General features: G+C 43.1%; 1 protein-coding gene across 1 annotated transcript; it reads left to right on the forward strand.

Moving 5' to 3' along the window:
- The first annotated feature begins 558 nt into the window (after positions 1 to 558).
- coq3 (coenzyme Q3 methyltransferase) lies at positions 559 to 14,287 on the forward strand. The gene is made up of 7 exons (XM_031802016.1): positions 559 to 572; positions 2,656 to 2,751; positions 7,183 to 7,320; positions 8,986 to 9,085; positions 11,621 to 11,872; positions 12,724 to 12,883; positions 13,166 to 14,287. The coding sequence occupies exons 1-7, from the start codon at positions 559 to 561 to the stop codon at positions 13,360 to 13,362; spliced, it is 957 nt and encodes a 318-aa protein (XP_031657876.1). The 3' UTR covers positions 13,363 to 14,287.
- Positions 14,288 to 15,542: the final 1,255 nt, after the last annotated feature.

Here is a 15,542-nt window from a genome sequence, read left to right on the forward strand (position 1 = left end):
TCAACAGGTGCATTGACAATGGCCAGGGTAGAGATGATGGCATCCTTTGACTCAATAAACATAATTCTACCTTGTTTTTCAGTCTTGTTTAGGCCTCAGCCCAGGCATCCCCATCTGGCGTTGTGTAGACTTAAGTTTTTCAGCACCTACTGTGCTCCTGTGGTAGAATTCCACAGCTGCTTTCATGGCTTTGGTTATGTTAGCTGCATTGTCGCTAACACAACAGATCACTTTTCCATCTACTTGACATTCTCAACAGTTCCTCTGCTAAGTTCTCTGAGGTGTGTCTGTCGCTGAACTCAAAGCAGTCCAGAAGACAGCTAGACATTGAAAAATCTTCAATGAAGTGACGTATAAGAAGTGGTTACCCCTGATGTACAGCAGTCAGTGGTAAGGCAAACTGCAGTAACTTTTTGGACTCTTTCCCGCACTGAAGTCTGCGTGCTCTTGTACAGTTATGGAATAAGTGATTTTGAAAGGATTTCCTGCTTGGAATTGTGTACATTGGATTTAGACTATTGCTATAATTTCTAAAACCTCTTTCCTCCACTCACGAAAATGGCTGGAAATCGGTGACAATCATTTAAAAAAAATAATAATTTTGGCCTACAGACATAGACGTTTGGCATAAACGGGTCCATATAAGACTGCGTTGCTGTGGGTCGCGGAGTAGGCCTACGTGACTGAGTGGGTACGGAGATGCTGGCTCCACCTCTATCACAAGCAGGCCCGCTAGTTTCTCGAAGATCCGCTACAGCTAGCTTCACAGTTGGGTGCACAGTTCACATATACCGGTGTAGGTTGTGCTTAGAACCGGCTTTATATGAGATTTTGTTTTGGCAAATTCTACACTGTGCTCTAACATTGTCTACATGATTAAAATGCATCCAAATGCTACTGTACTTCCGACTCATTTTCCAGCTGTTGATTTCACAGCTGTCCTTCCTCTCTCTTCTCGGCTGCTAAGAGTGTGAGTTGGCTCGGCACGCATCTTTGGTTCATTGGTTGACACTACGTGTATGATTGACAGGAACTTTTAGGTGAAGCTGTTAGAGCAGACAGTCAGAACGAATGTGTGCGCTTGAGCATTTGGGCCTATATTATTTTTTGTTACTATTTTCGTTCTTTGAAATAGTTAATTCTATTAATTTAAATATTTTGATTATTCAAATCTTATTTTTTTTTAAATGTTTATAAATAGATTCGTTTCTTGATATTCGAGCCGGTTCCCAACGTTCACCTTCGCGACCGACCCATCACTAGTTGATAATAACAACACTTACAGTTGACCAGACATTTGATGAAGTTACTTTTTGGAAATGAGATTGCATGGCTGTGTGCTCGATTTTATACACCTGTCAGTGTAACAGTTTAACTTCAGACAGTCCCCTCGCCCATACCCTGGCGCGAACCAGGGACACTCTACACACATCAACAACAGTCACCCCTCGAAGCATCGTTACCCATCACTCCACAAAAGCCGGGGAACTACTACTTCAAGGTCTCAGAGCAAGTGACGTCACCGATTGAAACGCTATTTAGCGCGCACCGTTACATTAGCAACGGGTGTGCCTGAAATAGCCGAATCCACTCATTTGAATGGGTGTCCACATACTTTTGTATATGTTCAACACCCCCCCCCCCCACACCTTACTTTACAACAGGCTACGTTACAGTTGTATTTAATCATTTATATGTTACTGAACTCATAGTGTTGGCTTGATTGAGCTTTTATACACTATAATAATTTGGGACTGGAGTAGATTGTGCCCGGAACCAGTAGCTAGTAGGAACTGTCTGTGCACAGCAGTGGTTCCACTCGAACAGTAAGATAATGAGTACACCACGGTCACATTGACCTGTCGATACCGAACAGAAACATACATGTAAAAAACAGACCACATGTATTCAAAGAAGTTTGAACGGTTCATTTTAGGGGTTTGTACCCGCTGTTTAACAAGCGCGGTGAATGGCACTACAACTTCAGCTCGGACTGCAGTCAGCTGGACTTCAGTACGTAAACATCACAAGCAGTTTCTTGAGCGTCGCTCTCAAAATGGTTTCGCGGTTGTGAGGTATGGTACGCTTACATTTTAGTTTGCAGATGTGGTATGAGGATCTTGGCGATTGCACATGGACTCAGTTTCTCTAACTAACTCCATGCTGACGGGAAATGGTTTCGTTCCAGGTAGTCTTTTTTGCAGCCTTGCGGAGCATCTCAGAAGGGTGCTGCATGGGTTTTCATCACTAGACTAGAAAGCAAATGGAGAGGGGCCCACGTGAATAGCAATTAGATTTCGTTGTTCCCCAGTGTTGTATGGACTGTTTAGTTGAGCTTCTGTGTCCACCATGCACGTGCCCCCTCATTCTAGTTTTATGGCCCTATATAAACAGAAATAGCAAAAAAGTTAAAATGATTGAGTGACAAGTTTGCGCCAAATCTTTCTATGGGGGGTGATCCATGCCAGAACTAAGCCTCGAGAGGCTACTAATACCTCTCACCAAGTCCCCAAACGTCTTCCTAGTGCCATAAAATACTGCCATGAATTAACATGGACTGTCAATGGAGACAACTTTGTTTCTAAAGCGTCAAACTGCCGACGCGTTCACATCACGTGACATGTACAATTTAATTGGTCGATTTTGCTAAAATAGGGCTATTTTGAACGGTCATCCAACTCGGAATTCCAATTCAGAATTGTCTGTTACCGGATTAACAGAGACAGTCACCGTCACCATTCAAACCTTAAGGTATACATTTCTGTGAAGATGTCTTATGGTTAAAAGCAGGGTTCAAATTGAGGGGGTATGTGAGGATATAGGACTAACCCTTCTTATAGAGATGAGCAAAAAGCATATGCTACCACGTTTACTCAGCCATAGGAAAAGCAACGGTCCAGACAATATAAAGTGATCTAGGCTATAACAATGATTAACTCCACGATTATTTCCGCATAGTCTACTAGCCTATAGGTCTTGCTCAGCCTCAACATCACAGGAAAATGTTGGTTTATTAAATGCTCTGCAATTTAGAGCTATGCCTTACTGCAAAATACCAAAAAGTTAGAATCGAAATGGGTCTATGCATAGACCAAACAGCTTAACAGATAAAAACATTTTATTATTCAGGAGAATCCCATTGAATCAGGCTATTCATTTCAGTACAGTTGCGTTGTTAAGTGTATCCTTGAACCAAACATAACCGAAAACACCCCAGCCTGTTCTGATCACAGATCATGATGAAGCCTGAACATTTCAGCTGTTTGTCATTGATTTAGCTCACAATCACCTACAGATTTGATACACATGAAGACCTTTATTTAATCTGGATTTGACAAACAAAAGCCTGATTAGGATCCTTACTTTCCTCCACGTCATATTTGCTACCAATTAGGCTAAATATATTCCTATTAATTTGCTAAGGCTAACCATTGCAATTAATGTTATTTACCATCTTGTGCTTTTTATGAATTAACAGGCATCAGGGTAAAAAATATAATTTCAATGCCCCCTCCCCACACATCGATGTTACTTACCTTACAGATCACAAAGTCAGACAAATTTCCGTTCCATTCATATGCAAATACATTTGATTCAAACACTGGCTTGTCTGACTGGCATGTTTTCATTTTAAACAGACCTCCCCTTATCTACACTGAAACAATATTCATCCTCTATGATAAAAAAAAACCTCATAGCTCATTAGTACACCCATATATAGATAGTTCAACATTGTTGTATTGTAAGACATACTAACAAATGCCAGCAAGGGATACGTTACAATTTACAATAAAGTCCAGGTGTTGTTTCCCTCTTTGTTCTGAGTGTTTGCAGTGCTAGTGTTTTTAGCTAATCTGCTAATCACATTATGTGCCAAGTATGATAGTTTTCTTGCTCTTTCTTAGCAGATAATGACAATAACAGTAGCTGATGTAATGAAAAGTTGGAGCGTGGTTAGGTGTTAGGCAAGACCCCCTAGGTACAGGAGAACAGGAGCAGAGTAAAGCGAACAGGGTAGGAGACAGACGTAAACAAGCAAACACACAGATTAAAACGATTATCAGGTATGTAAAAATAGTTATTGAATGATTTAATTTAAATGTTTGCTTAGACATGCAATAATGTGAATGGCGGACCGAAAAGAAAGGATACAATTTTTTATGTCAGTGGGGTTGATGAGGGAGGTAAGGGATGGGCCCTGGAAAAGAGAGAGAGATGAGTTGTGAGAGACACTCCAGGGTGGTGTCTTGACCACTGGAGTCATACACTTTAACAGTACCTACCTGGATGTAGTTGAGGACTTGGTGGACTGTATATTATTTAGGGTTAGGTTTTTACTTAGCATTATGTGTTCTCTCCCAGATGCTTGTAAGGGCACAGATGACAGACCGGTAGGATTCCAGTTCAGGTTGTTTAATGACGCCGAGTCACCGAGCAATAATGGCACAGCACAGTGTGTGGCTTGACAATTAAGTTAACTAAGACTTTGTGTGGTTCTGAAAAGGGGTGAAATTAAATGCAAGAGTTAATGGCAGATATAGGCTTAAAACAACCTCTAATTACATAACCATATGTAGCCATATTATTTATAGCTTATCTGCTGCACAGGGCAACATGGCTGAGACTTTACTAATGAATGATCAGAGGAGTGCAATTACACAGCAGTACTGAGCAGCGCCATCATCCTCACACAACTGCATGAACTTGAATGTATAATCCATCCACAGGGCTCATTGCTAACAAAATACCCATAATCAGTAAACAGTAAACATCCATATAACCACAGGGCATATAAGACGAGACACTGAAATGCTAACGCTAAATGTCTGAAATGAGATGGCAGAAACTACAAGGTTAGCAAGCTTACAATTGCTATCTCGCGGTAGATTAGCATAACAAAAGTGTGCGTCCACAACACATGAACGATAAGAAATATGAACTCACATTTCTGAAGGATGCACACTTTCTCTAGTGACTTCTTTCCTTCTCCTCAGAGATCGCCCAGCATGCTCTGCTCCACATCACCTTTGGGCAGAGCTACAGCTCTCCTATGATGGACTATTTGGAGAAACCCCAGGGCCAGTGTTGGTACTGCTGACAGCATGGCGATGCCGCCCACCACGAGGCGGCAAATGCAAATAGTTATCATCAGAGATTTTTTAAATCACCTTAACGGATGGTGACCCCAGCTAGGAGCACCAAGCTTTCCCAGGTCTCGCGTTCCTTTTGTCCTTCTTCCAAGCCAAGTCATTCACCCGGATGTCGAGGCACTTGGTCCCCATGATTTTTCTCCGGTGGCTCTCCTTTTTCCTCATACGCCCTATCCATGTTCATTCTCACCTTGATTGATAATATAAATAAATCCAATTTATATTTCATACTATTACAAATACATATCTTATATCTCTTGGAAGGCCAGAAAATAAACGATGAGCGGCAGCGTCAACCATCGAGGCCGCTGCCAAGCCTAGCAGCGATGATGCTGTCGAGCTCCAGCTAGCTGTGCATGCAGATCTTACCCACCCTTCCACAAGCTCCACCAGGATAACGGCTCCACAGCCCCTCCACCGCCGACTGTTCCTGACGATCTTGGAACAGAGTAGTCAGCCCAGGTTAGCTTAGAATCCTACCCTAGCTGCAGGGTTTCTGTCCAAAAACATTCATTTAATAGCAACTGGTTCATAGGAAGAGAGTTGCTGGAATACTCGTTTACTGCAGATGCGGCATTTTTGTTTCCTATGTCGAAAGTTCTATGTTGGGTCCAATGCTAACGCAGACAAGGCCTTCACCCAAACTGGGTATTCTGACTGGAAGCATGCTATTGATAGTACCAAAGGATCTGACGCTGCTCGCCCAAATATTTATATATTCTTAATTCCATTCCTTTACTTTAGATGTGTATATGGTTGGGAAATTGTTAGATATGACTGCACTGTCGGAGCTAGAAACACAAGCATTTCGCTACACCCGCAATAACATCTGCTAAACATGTGACAAAATCAAATTTGATTTGATTTGCTAGGCACGCATCAAGCAAAGAGCATTTGAAATGCACTGTGAAAAGAAACCATTTTGAAGTGCTATGGGAAATATTGGTGTCAACACTTGTTAATGACAGGCAGCTGGCAAGAGATCACAGAATTTTGGTGATTGTGGACATCATTGACTTACTTTAAACCAGTAACCACTGAGGGGGACATTGGACATGATAGGGGGGGGGGGGGGGGGGGGGATTGTGGACTTTATCAGTCTGATGGAATATACTCTAGGAAAAGACGAGGAACTTGGCAAGGTGTTTTAGCACCATAAACCCACAACGCCGCACACATGTCACGCAATATTCCAAATGAAATCATAGGGCTCATGAGTGGAGTGTCCACAGCTACATCCACTGTCACAAATGCGTTCAGTCAGCACGGAAGAAGTGCTAGGACTGTTCAACTAATCCAACTGGCATTTTGAGGGGAAAGATTTTGGGGAAAATGGAATGATCTACTACTCAAGATGCTCCACAGAGCATCACCGAGGCTGCAACTTCTGAAAAGGTAACAAACAATCTGGCTGGTTGGTTTCAATCAAAATCTTGGTTGCATAGCCAGTGGCGTCATTTCAGAAAATATAGGTTTTGGGCTGTCTTTCTTGTAGCGTGTAGGGGGCTTCCCATGGTGCTGATAGAGGCGCGAAATCTCCGCTACGCTACCTGTCACTTCTGTCAGCATAAAATTTGCATTATTTTGGTAAGACATTCACATGGGCTGTTTGTAATGGGTGAATTACTCTATCTTGTAGTCTAGATTCATGACCAAAATAGCCTTGTTTTAAGTGTGTAGGGCACTGTCTATTGTGCTGCTACAGTGCAGAGGAGACTGGTGCAAAATCTGTAGTCTACCTGTCCCTTCAAAAGCACTCAAAGGTCTCTGTCTCAGCGTTCTAACTTCATGTTTCATTTAGTATAGCGTGATCTAAGCAGAATTCAATATAATTCCAATGCATGAGCCCCCCAAAATAGTGCGCCCTCACTGCCTCCTTAGTCAATGTATCCTGCTGTTGCGTCCGGTGTGTGCACTAACAAATATATGACCCAGCCATTGTGTGACTGCAATAGAGACTACCTTGGACGTCCTCAAAGTATTATCCATATCACTATTTGAGTACCCGATGACCATTGTTTTGCGTCTTTAGGATTCGCCACGCCTCCAAGACCACTGTGGACCCAAATGAGGTGAAGAGGTTCCGGCTTCTCGCCACCAAGTGGTGGAATGAGCAGGGAGACTTCGCAGCCCTCCACTCAATGAACGACCTCAGGGTGCCTTTCATACGGTGCGTGTGTGTATGCCTATAGTTTATTCACCCCCATTACTCACGCTATTGCATATTATTAAAGATGCCACCATCATCCAATGACTTGGGGCTACTTTAGAATCTATGTCGGAGCCAGTTGCAAATCTTCACGTATCCACCAGTACCCGAATACTCGGGTCTGGATTCATAATTCAAAATAATGCCGGCTCTGATATTATTGTTACTTGTCTATGTTATGTGTAATTTGCACTGACTTGTCCGGGAGAGCCCATACAGATCTGAACACAACTGCTGTAGTAGAGAGAGAGAGAGAGAGAGCCATTTGTTAAATTATGCTAATGCTCTTGCTTTTCACGAGAGTGGAGAGTGGCGCATGTAGCTTGTTGTTGGCCAATTCTAAATCATTCAAAGCGGCAATTAGCTACAATCATAGAGCCTCGCTCTGTGTGTGGCAATTGTTAGGAGATATCTAGTCAATTGAAGATGTTATAAGCCCATGCACTGCAGCCACAGTTAGCATTGTAACTTATTATTTTATTTAAAGTCTCGTACAACGCTGTGTACGGCTCCCTTCACAGAACAGTGCAAACTGGCTCTAACCAGAATAGAAATAGGAGTGGGAGGCCCCGGTGCACAACTGAGCCAGAGGACAAGTACATTAGTGTCTAGTTTGAGAAACCGATGCCTCACAAGTCCTCAGCTGGCAGCTTCATTAAATAGTACCAGCAAAACACGAGTCTCAACGCCAACAGTGAAGAGGCGACTCCAGGATGCTGGCCTTCTGTGACCACTGGTCACTCTGACAGAGCTCCAGAGTTCCTCTATGGAGATGGTAGAACCTTCCAGAAGGACAACTATCTCTGCAGCACTCCACCAATCAGGCCTTTATGGTAGAGTGGCCAGACGGAAGCCACTCCTCAGTAAAATCAAGATTTGAACTCTTTGGTCTGAATGCCAACTGTCAGGTCTGGAGGAAACCTGGCACTGTCCCTATGGTGAGGCATGGTGGAAGCATCATTCTGTGGGGATGTTTTTCAGCGACAGGGACTGGGAGCCTAGTCAGGATCAAGGGAAAGATGAACAGAGCAAAGTACAGAGAGATCCTTGATGAAAACCTGCTCAGGACTTCAGACTGGGGTGAAGGTTCACCTTCCAACAGGACAACGACCCTAAGCACACAGCCAAGACAACGCAGGAGTGGCTTCGGGACAAGTCTCTGAATGTCCTTGAGTGGCCCACAAGAGCTTTGACTTGAACCCGATCAAACATCTGGAGAGACCTGAAAATGACTGTGCAGCGACGCTACCCATCCAACCTGACAGAGCTTGAGAGGATCTGCAGAGATGAATGGGAGAAACTCCCCAAATACAGGTGTGCCAAGCTTGTAGCGTCATACCCAACAAGACTTGAGGCTGTAATCGTTGCCAAAGGTGCTTCAACAAAGTACTGAGTAAAGGGTCTGAATACTTATGTAAATGTGATCTGTTTTTGCTTTGCCACTATGGGTTATTTTGTGTAGATTGAGTAACAATTTAATCAAGTTCAGAATAAAGCTGTAACGTAACAAAATGTGGAAAAAGTCAAGGGGTCTGAATACTTTCTGAATGCCCTGTATGGCTCTGGGGATGGGGTGGACAGAGTGGTTGTGTGTTTTCATAGTGTGACCTCTGACCTCTATTTCAGGGATAATCTGTTGAACGCACATGGCGGGCGGCAGCCGGGGAAACCCCTGGCAGGGCTCAGAATACTGGACGTAGGCTGTGGCGGTGGGCTGCTCACTGAGGTAAAATGTGTGTCTGTCTTTTTTGTGTGTGTAAGAACGAGATAGATATGCAGTCTGATGCTGCTGTGGACAGACTCCAATCCCCATACGCCTGCTTGGAAATTCCAATTGTTTGAATTGCAAGCTATCAAATCAGATTTATCTTCACTTTGAATGTAGCCTGTACAGTACAATTCTGCTTGTGAGGCAAGCCTTTTCCTTGCTCTACTTGCTCTACCAGTTGCTAATAATATGTTTAAATGTCAACTAAATTCACATTTATTTTCAATTTGACTGGTCAGGGTTTGGTGGAAAGGACAGTTGGTCGTTTGTTGTTTGTGTTTGTTCGTTTTTTTGATAACTTCACATCTACAAAGGATTGCATTTGTTTCCTTGCTCTTAGTTGAAGTGAACACACACCAGCAGTTTGGTTTGATTTGAGGAGACAACTTCAGGTCTGATATAGCTCTCTATCACAGACACACACATACAGACAGAGCGAAACAGACACACACACACACACACACACACACACACACACACACACACACACACAGTCTGTTAGACTTTAGGCTGTATGATTCTGTCTCAGAGAATCGTGTCGTTAGGGAAAGTCCCTTCAGAAGAGATCAGCTTTTGAAGGATGGCGATTGGCTGCGGGTGAGCAGGCAGCACTACGCTGTAAACACACGTGCCAACGCCATACACACATTTAGCCAGAAGGGGGCGCTGCGTCTCTGGGACTTTCATCAACTCTCCTCAAATTCTCTATCGAAATTCCTCCCAATCCCCACCGGCCACCTCTCCCTCCCCCTCTACCTTCCTTCCAGCACTTCACTCACTAAATAGACTGTTAGTGTTCTTTCAAGGGTCAGGCGTTCGTAATTCTATTGTAGAATCCATATGCATGAACTCACTTTCGCTCTCTCTGCCGTGGCTTCATTCTATCACGTCGCTCTATAGACGGACAGTGTTTTTTAAGGGCCAAGTATTCATCATTTTACTCTGGAATCCAATTAGTGCCTTCAGAAAGTATTCACATCCTTTTTGACTTTTTCAAAAATGTTCAAAAATGTTTAAAAAATGTTGTGTACAGCATGAATTTAAAAAATGGATTCAATTGAGATTGTGTCACTGATCTACACAAAATACCCCATCATGAATTATTATTATTATGATTTCTTTTTCTTTTATGGCAACTAAATAAGTACAGGAGTAAATAACAAGTCACATAATTCTCAGACTCTCTGTGCGCGATAATAGTGTTTAACATGATTTTTGACTGACTACCCCATCCTCTGTACCCCACACACACAATTATCTGTAAGGTCCCTCAGTCGAGACGTGAATTTCAAGCACAGATTCAACCACAGAGACCAGGGAGGATAACCAATAACTCGCAAAGAAGAGCACCCATTGGTAGATGGGTGTAAATAAAAATGTAAAAAGCAGACACTGAATATCCCTTTGAGCATGGTGAAGTCATTAATTACACTTTGGATGGTGTATCAATACACCCAGTCACTCCAAAGATGCAGGTGTCCTTCCTAACTCAGTTGCCAGAGAGGAAGAAAACTGCTCAGGGATTTCACCATGAGGCCAATGATTTTAATGGCTGTGATAGCTGAAAACTGAGGATGGATCAACAACATTGTAGTTACTCTACAATACTAACCTCAATGACGGAGTGAAAAGAAGGAAGCCTGTGCAGAATAAAAATATTGCATCCTGTTTGCAATAAGGCACTAAAATACTGCAAAAAAGAGAGTGAGGAAGAGGAGTAGCAGAAGTGGCAAAGAAATTAACTTTTTGTCCAGAATACAAAGTATTATGTTTGGGGCAAACACATCACTGAGTACCACTCTTCATATTTTCAAGCATGGTGGCTGCATCGTGTTATGGGTATGCTTGTCATTGGCGAAGACTAGGGAGTTATTCAGGATGAAAAGAAATGGAATAGACCTAAGCACAGGCAAAATCGTAGAGGAAAATCCTGGTTCAGTCTGCTTTCCACCAGACACTGGGAGACACATGTACCTTTCAGCAGGACCATAACCTAAAACACAAGGTAAAATATACACTGGAGTTGCTTACCAAGATGACATTGAATTTTCCTGAGTGGCCTAGTTACAGTTTTGACTTAAATCAGCTTGAAAATCAAAGGCAAGACATGAAAATCGCTGTCTAGCAATAATCAACAACCAACTTGACAGAGCTTGAATCATTTTAAAAAGAATGGGCAAATATTTGCCCAATCCCGGTATGCAAATCTCCTAAAGATTTACACAAAACCACTCACAGCTGTAATCTCTGCCAAAGGTTATTCTAACATGTATTGACTCAGGGGGTTTTAATACTTATTTAATCAAGCTATATTAGTGTGTTACAATTTTAAAATGTTTATGGAAAGTATAATTTTCATTCCACTTAACGGGGCATTGTGTGACAACGAAATCAATTTTAATCCCACCTAGTAACAAAATGTGTGAAAAGTTTCTGACGGCACTGTATGTATAAACTCACTTCCTCTACCCTCCCTCTCTCCCAACCGCCCAGCCCTTGGGTAGACTGGGGGCAGATGTGCTAGGCATTGACCCGGTGGCAGACAGTATTGGGACAGCGGAGGTACATGCCTGGCATGATCCAGACCTGCGTGGCAATGTGCGCTACCGTGCCATCACTCTGGAGGAGCTCTCTGAGAAGGGGGGGAAGGGAGCGGGGCAGTTTGATGCGGTGGTGGCCTCTGAGGTGGTGGAACATCTGGCTGACCTGGAAACCTTCACACTCTGCTGCAACCAGGTGCTCAAGGTGGGTCATGTGACTCGCGTGTGATGTGACCGTGTGACTGTTTTTCGGAGAGAACAGTCACTTCATTGAGTTATCCGTGTTTTCTGTGGTGTGTGAGTGATTTGTACGATCGACGGTCCCCTTTACCTGATCTTTCAGTGTTTTTTTCCTATTGAATTCTTATCTGTCAAACTTGTGTCGCTGCCACTCAATTGACAACAGAGCCATCCGAAGCAACACACATCTGTTGGGTCACATTCATTAGTGTACACAACAACAACAACAACAACAAAAACATTTTTGCAACAGAAAAGGAAAATGAGGGCCTCCCAGGAGGCGCAGTGGTTTAGGGCACTGCATCGGAGTGCTAGGTGTGCCACCAGAGACTGGGTCCGCGCCCAGGCTCTGTCGCAGCCGACCGCGACCCGGAGGTCCGTGGGGCGACGCACAATTGGCCTAGCGTCGTCCGGGTTAGGGAGGGTTTGGCCGGTAGGGATATCCTTGTCTCATCGCGCACTAGCGACTCCTGTGGCAGGCCGGGCGTAGTGTGCACTAACCAAGGTCACCAGGTGCACGGTGTTTCCTCCGAGACATTGGTGCAGCTGGCTTCCCGGGTTGGATGAGCGCTGTGTTAAGAAGCAGTGCAGCTCTGTTTGGTTGTGTTTCGGGGGACGCATGACTTTCGACATTCGCAAAAGATAGTAACTACTAATAATTGGATACGAAATTGGGGAGAAAAAGGGGGGTAAAAATTCAACAAGAAAAGGAAAATGAGCATTTCTTATTGGACCAGGTACCAGTCCAGGAAGTCTCCTGGTTTGGTGCCTAATGAACACAACCCTGGGTTGTAACGGTCTCCCTACTGTGTGCAGCCAGGAGGCTCTCTCTTCATCACCACCATCAACAAGACCCAGCTGTCATACGCCCTGGCCATCGTGGCAGCAGAGGAGGTGCTACGCATCGTGCCCAGCGGAACCCATGACTGGGATAAGTTTGTCAGCCCCGTGGACCTGGAGCGCCTGCTGGAGTCCAGTGAGTCTGCCTGCTCTTCCTTCACATGCTGCTTTTCTTCGCTCTTTCTACTGTCCCTTTTGGTCTTTTACTATTGTGCTGGTGCCTCTTTTTGAAGGCAAACTGGTGTCTTTGTTTGGCTCATTCTTTCTTTCTCACTTTCCAATACGCGGTTGTGTGTGTGTGTGGTGTGTGTGTGTGAGACCCTCTCTCTCGCTCTCTTTCTCTAATCCATTCTTTCCCTATCCCTCTCTTTCTCTGTCTGACCAATTCCTCTCTATCTCTATCTCTACTCCCTCCCAGATGGTTTCCATGTGGAGTCTATCCGAGGGATGCTGTATAACCCTCTGTCACGGGCCTGGAGCTGGACAGAGACCACCAGCATCAACTACGCCCTGCACGCGGTCAAACTCGAGGAGGAACCGAACCCCGACGAGGACGACCCCGAAGACCCCACCGTGATAGTTGCCCAAGCTAAGGCCAGACGCTGGTACAACTGACTTGACCATGGAATAGAGAGTGGTTATACGTGGTCAGCTGCAGCACAGATCTTCTGATCTCTGAAAGGAAAGGCAATGGACCTATAAAAAAACAAAGCTATTGAAAGTTATAGTTCAGTGCTTGATACAAGTACATGATGTTTTCTTTCAGCCAGGCCATGATTGTTCTGTGAGTTCAAGCATAATGAGTCCCTCTGAATTGTGTGAACTGTTTAAGCTTTTGAGGCTTGTCATTACAGTGCCATCTGTTATGGTAGAAGTGTTCATCACCATGGTTGACATCTCAGGTCTCTGATTTACTATTGAGCAAGATGTTTTCTTCAAGTAGAGTCACAATGTGTCTGTTCATCAAAATCCATCGTGTGGATATTGTTTGTCTTGACATGCTTATTAATATCCTCCATTAGGAAATGAAATATTTTCCTTTAAGATTCTCTGATCTGATGATTATTCCTCTCTAGTGTCATTTCAACAGTGTGAAAATATAGTCCAAATCAGTGATGTGGTGTTCGTTGTAAGTTTTGTGCTGAATTTCAGGATCTCAGTAGAGGGCTTTTTATATTAGAAAATTATTTAGATTTTCTGTCCACACATTTCCTGCCTCAGCCTCTCTCTACTCTGTAGCCATGGTGACTTTGAGATTATAATTGGCTTCTTGCTGAACTATTACACAAAACCCAAACAAGCTTCCAACTAAAATAAATCATGCTTGAAGTTATTCTTCAAAACAGACAAAATCATTGGCTTGATGGTTCAAGAAGTACAGTCACAGTAGTGTGTTCTGTCATATTTTTCATTTGCCCTTATATATAGACAACCCCAGGACTATGTGCTGGAATGCACAAAAATTTATTTTTCCTCATGACACAAATGTTATTCTTGTCACATTCCCCACTGGCTTCTAATAAATTGCATTTAAAAGCTGTTCATTCTATACCCAAACATTTGATTATGGATTGATGTAGGCTACAGAACAGTCATGGGATGGTTTTCAGTCACATACTTAAGCAGCATAAGAATCCTCTGCCATAAATTGAGCAGACCAGGTTTGAACAGGATGAACATGTCTACAATTTGTCCAGTACACTCTAGTCTACCTCCAGTGACATGAGCGCTCGACCACGAAGCCGCTGGAGTGCGCGCTCTTCTTGCAGAATAGCTGCGCAGTCAGGATTTTGGATGTATAAGCCTTCTTATTGAATATATATATTTAAAGAAAAAGTGAATCGGTAGGAAGCGATCATAAACTGATCAATGAATACGGTTTCAGAACTATTATGAACCGAACCTTTTGGCAAAAGCAGAGCGCACGGATGCAGGCGGCACTGGGTTGGCACCAATTATTTATATCCACACTGACTGATATACATTTGTATATTTTGGAAGCCATAGAAATGCATTTATTAATGTCTACATTCGTTTGTGCCACATATATTATATTACAAACACCTCAATGCATACGTCCCATTGTATTATGTGGGCTGAACATATAACGTATAAGTATAATTTAAAGAAATGACTAATGTTACTGTCCCAACAACAAAATACTTAAATACATGTAATTTTGTTCTTAACGTTTAATTTAATACTATATTATTATTATAATATTAATAATTTAATACTGTAGAATTCCATTCATTCCTACGGAGGACTGCTGCTACTCGGGAGTGCCAATATGCCCCACCGTTGGCTTCAAAGCCTATCAATGGCCAATACATAGCATTAGCAATCCAGGGTTTATATACATCGTTGGTTGGCACTAGCTCAAGACTGAGGGATACCAGTAATGTAACTGACTTTACATTGACATAATCCTTACGAATGCGCTGAATCGTTTTTCAAGGTAAATTGTTTCGCAATATTAGATATGGCCCAAACAATCACAACAGAAATCACATTGATCGGATGTATTCTCCAAGATTAATGCCTTTTTACACTTCCGAAGTTACTGCAGAGTGAGTATAACCGACTACAGCTAAAGTAGTCAAAAGCATGCACCTGCTATGCACGCATATTGTTGTTGAACGTGCGCCAGTCGTTATAGCACTCGAAGAGTGTTGTGCAGTCAATAGTGGCTAAATGCAAAGCCTACTGTATATAGGTTGGTCCATGCAAATAATGTTGCTATGGGTTGCTATGGAGATATTGCAGGACTTGGTGAAAATGAATTGCTTAATCCA

This window comes from Oncorhynchus kisutch, linkage group LG2 (genome assembly GCF_002021735.2).
Source record: "Oncorhynchus kisutch isolate 150728-3 linkage group LG2, Okis_V2, whole genome shotgun sequence".
Classification (NCBI taxonomy): domain Eukaryota; kingdom Metazoa; phylum Chordata; class Actinopteri; order Salmoniformes; family Salmonidae; genus Oncorhynchus; species Oncorhynchus kisutch.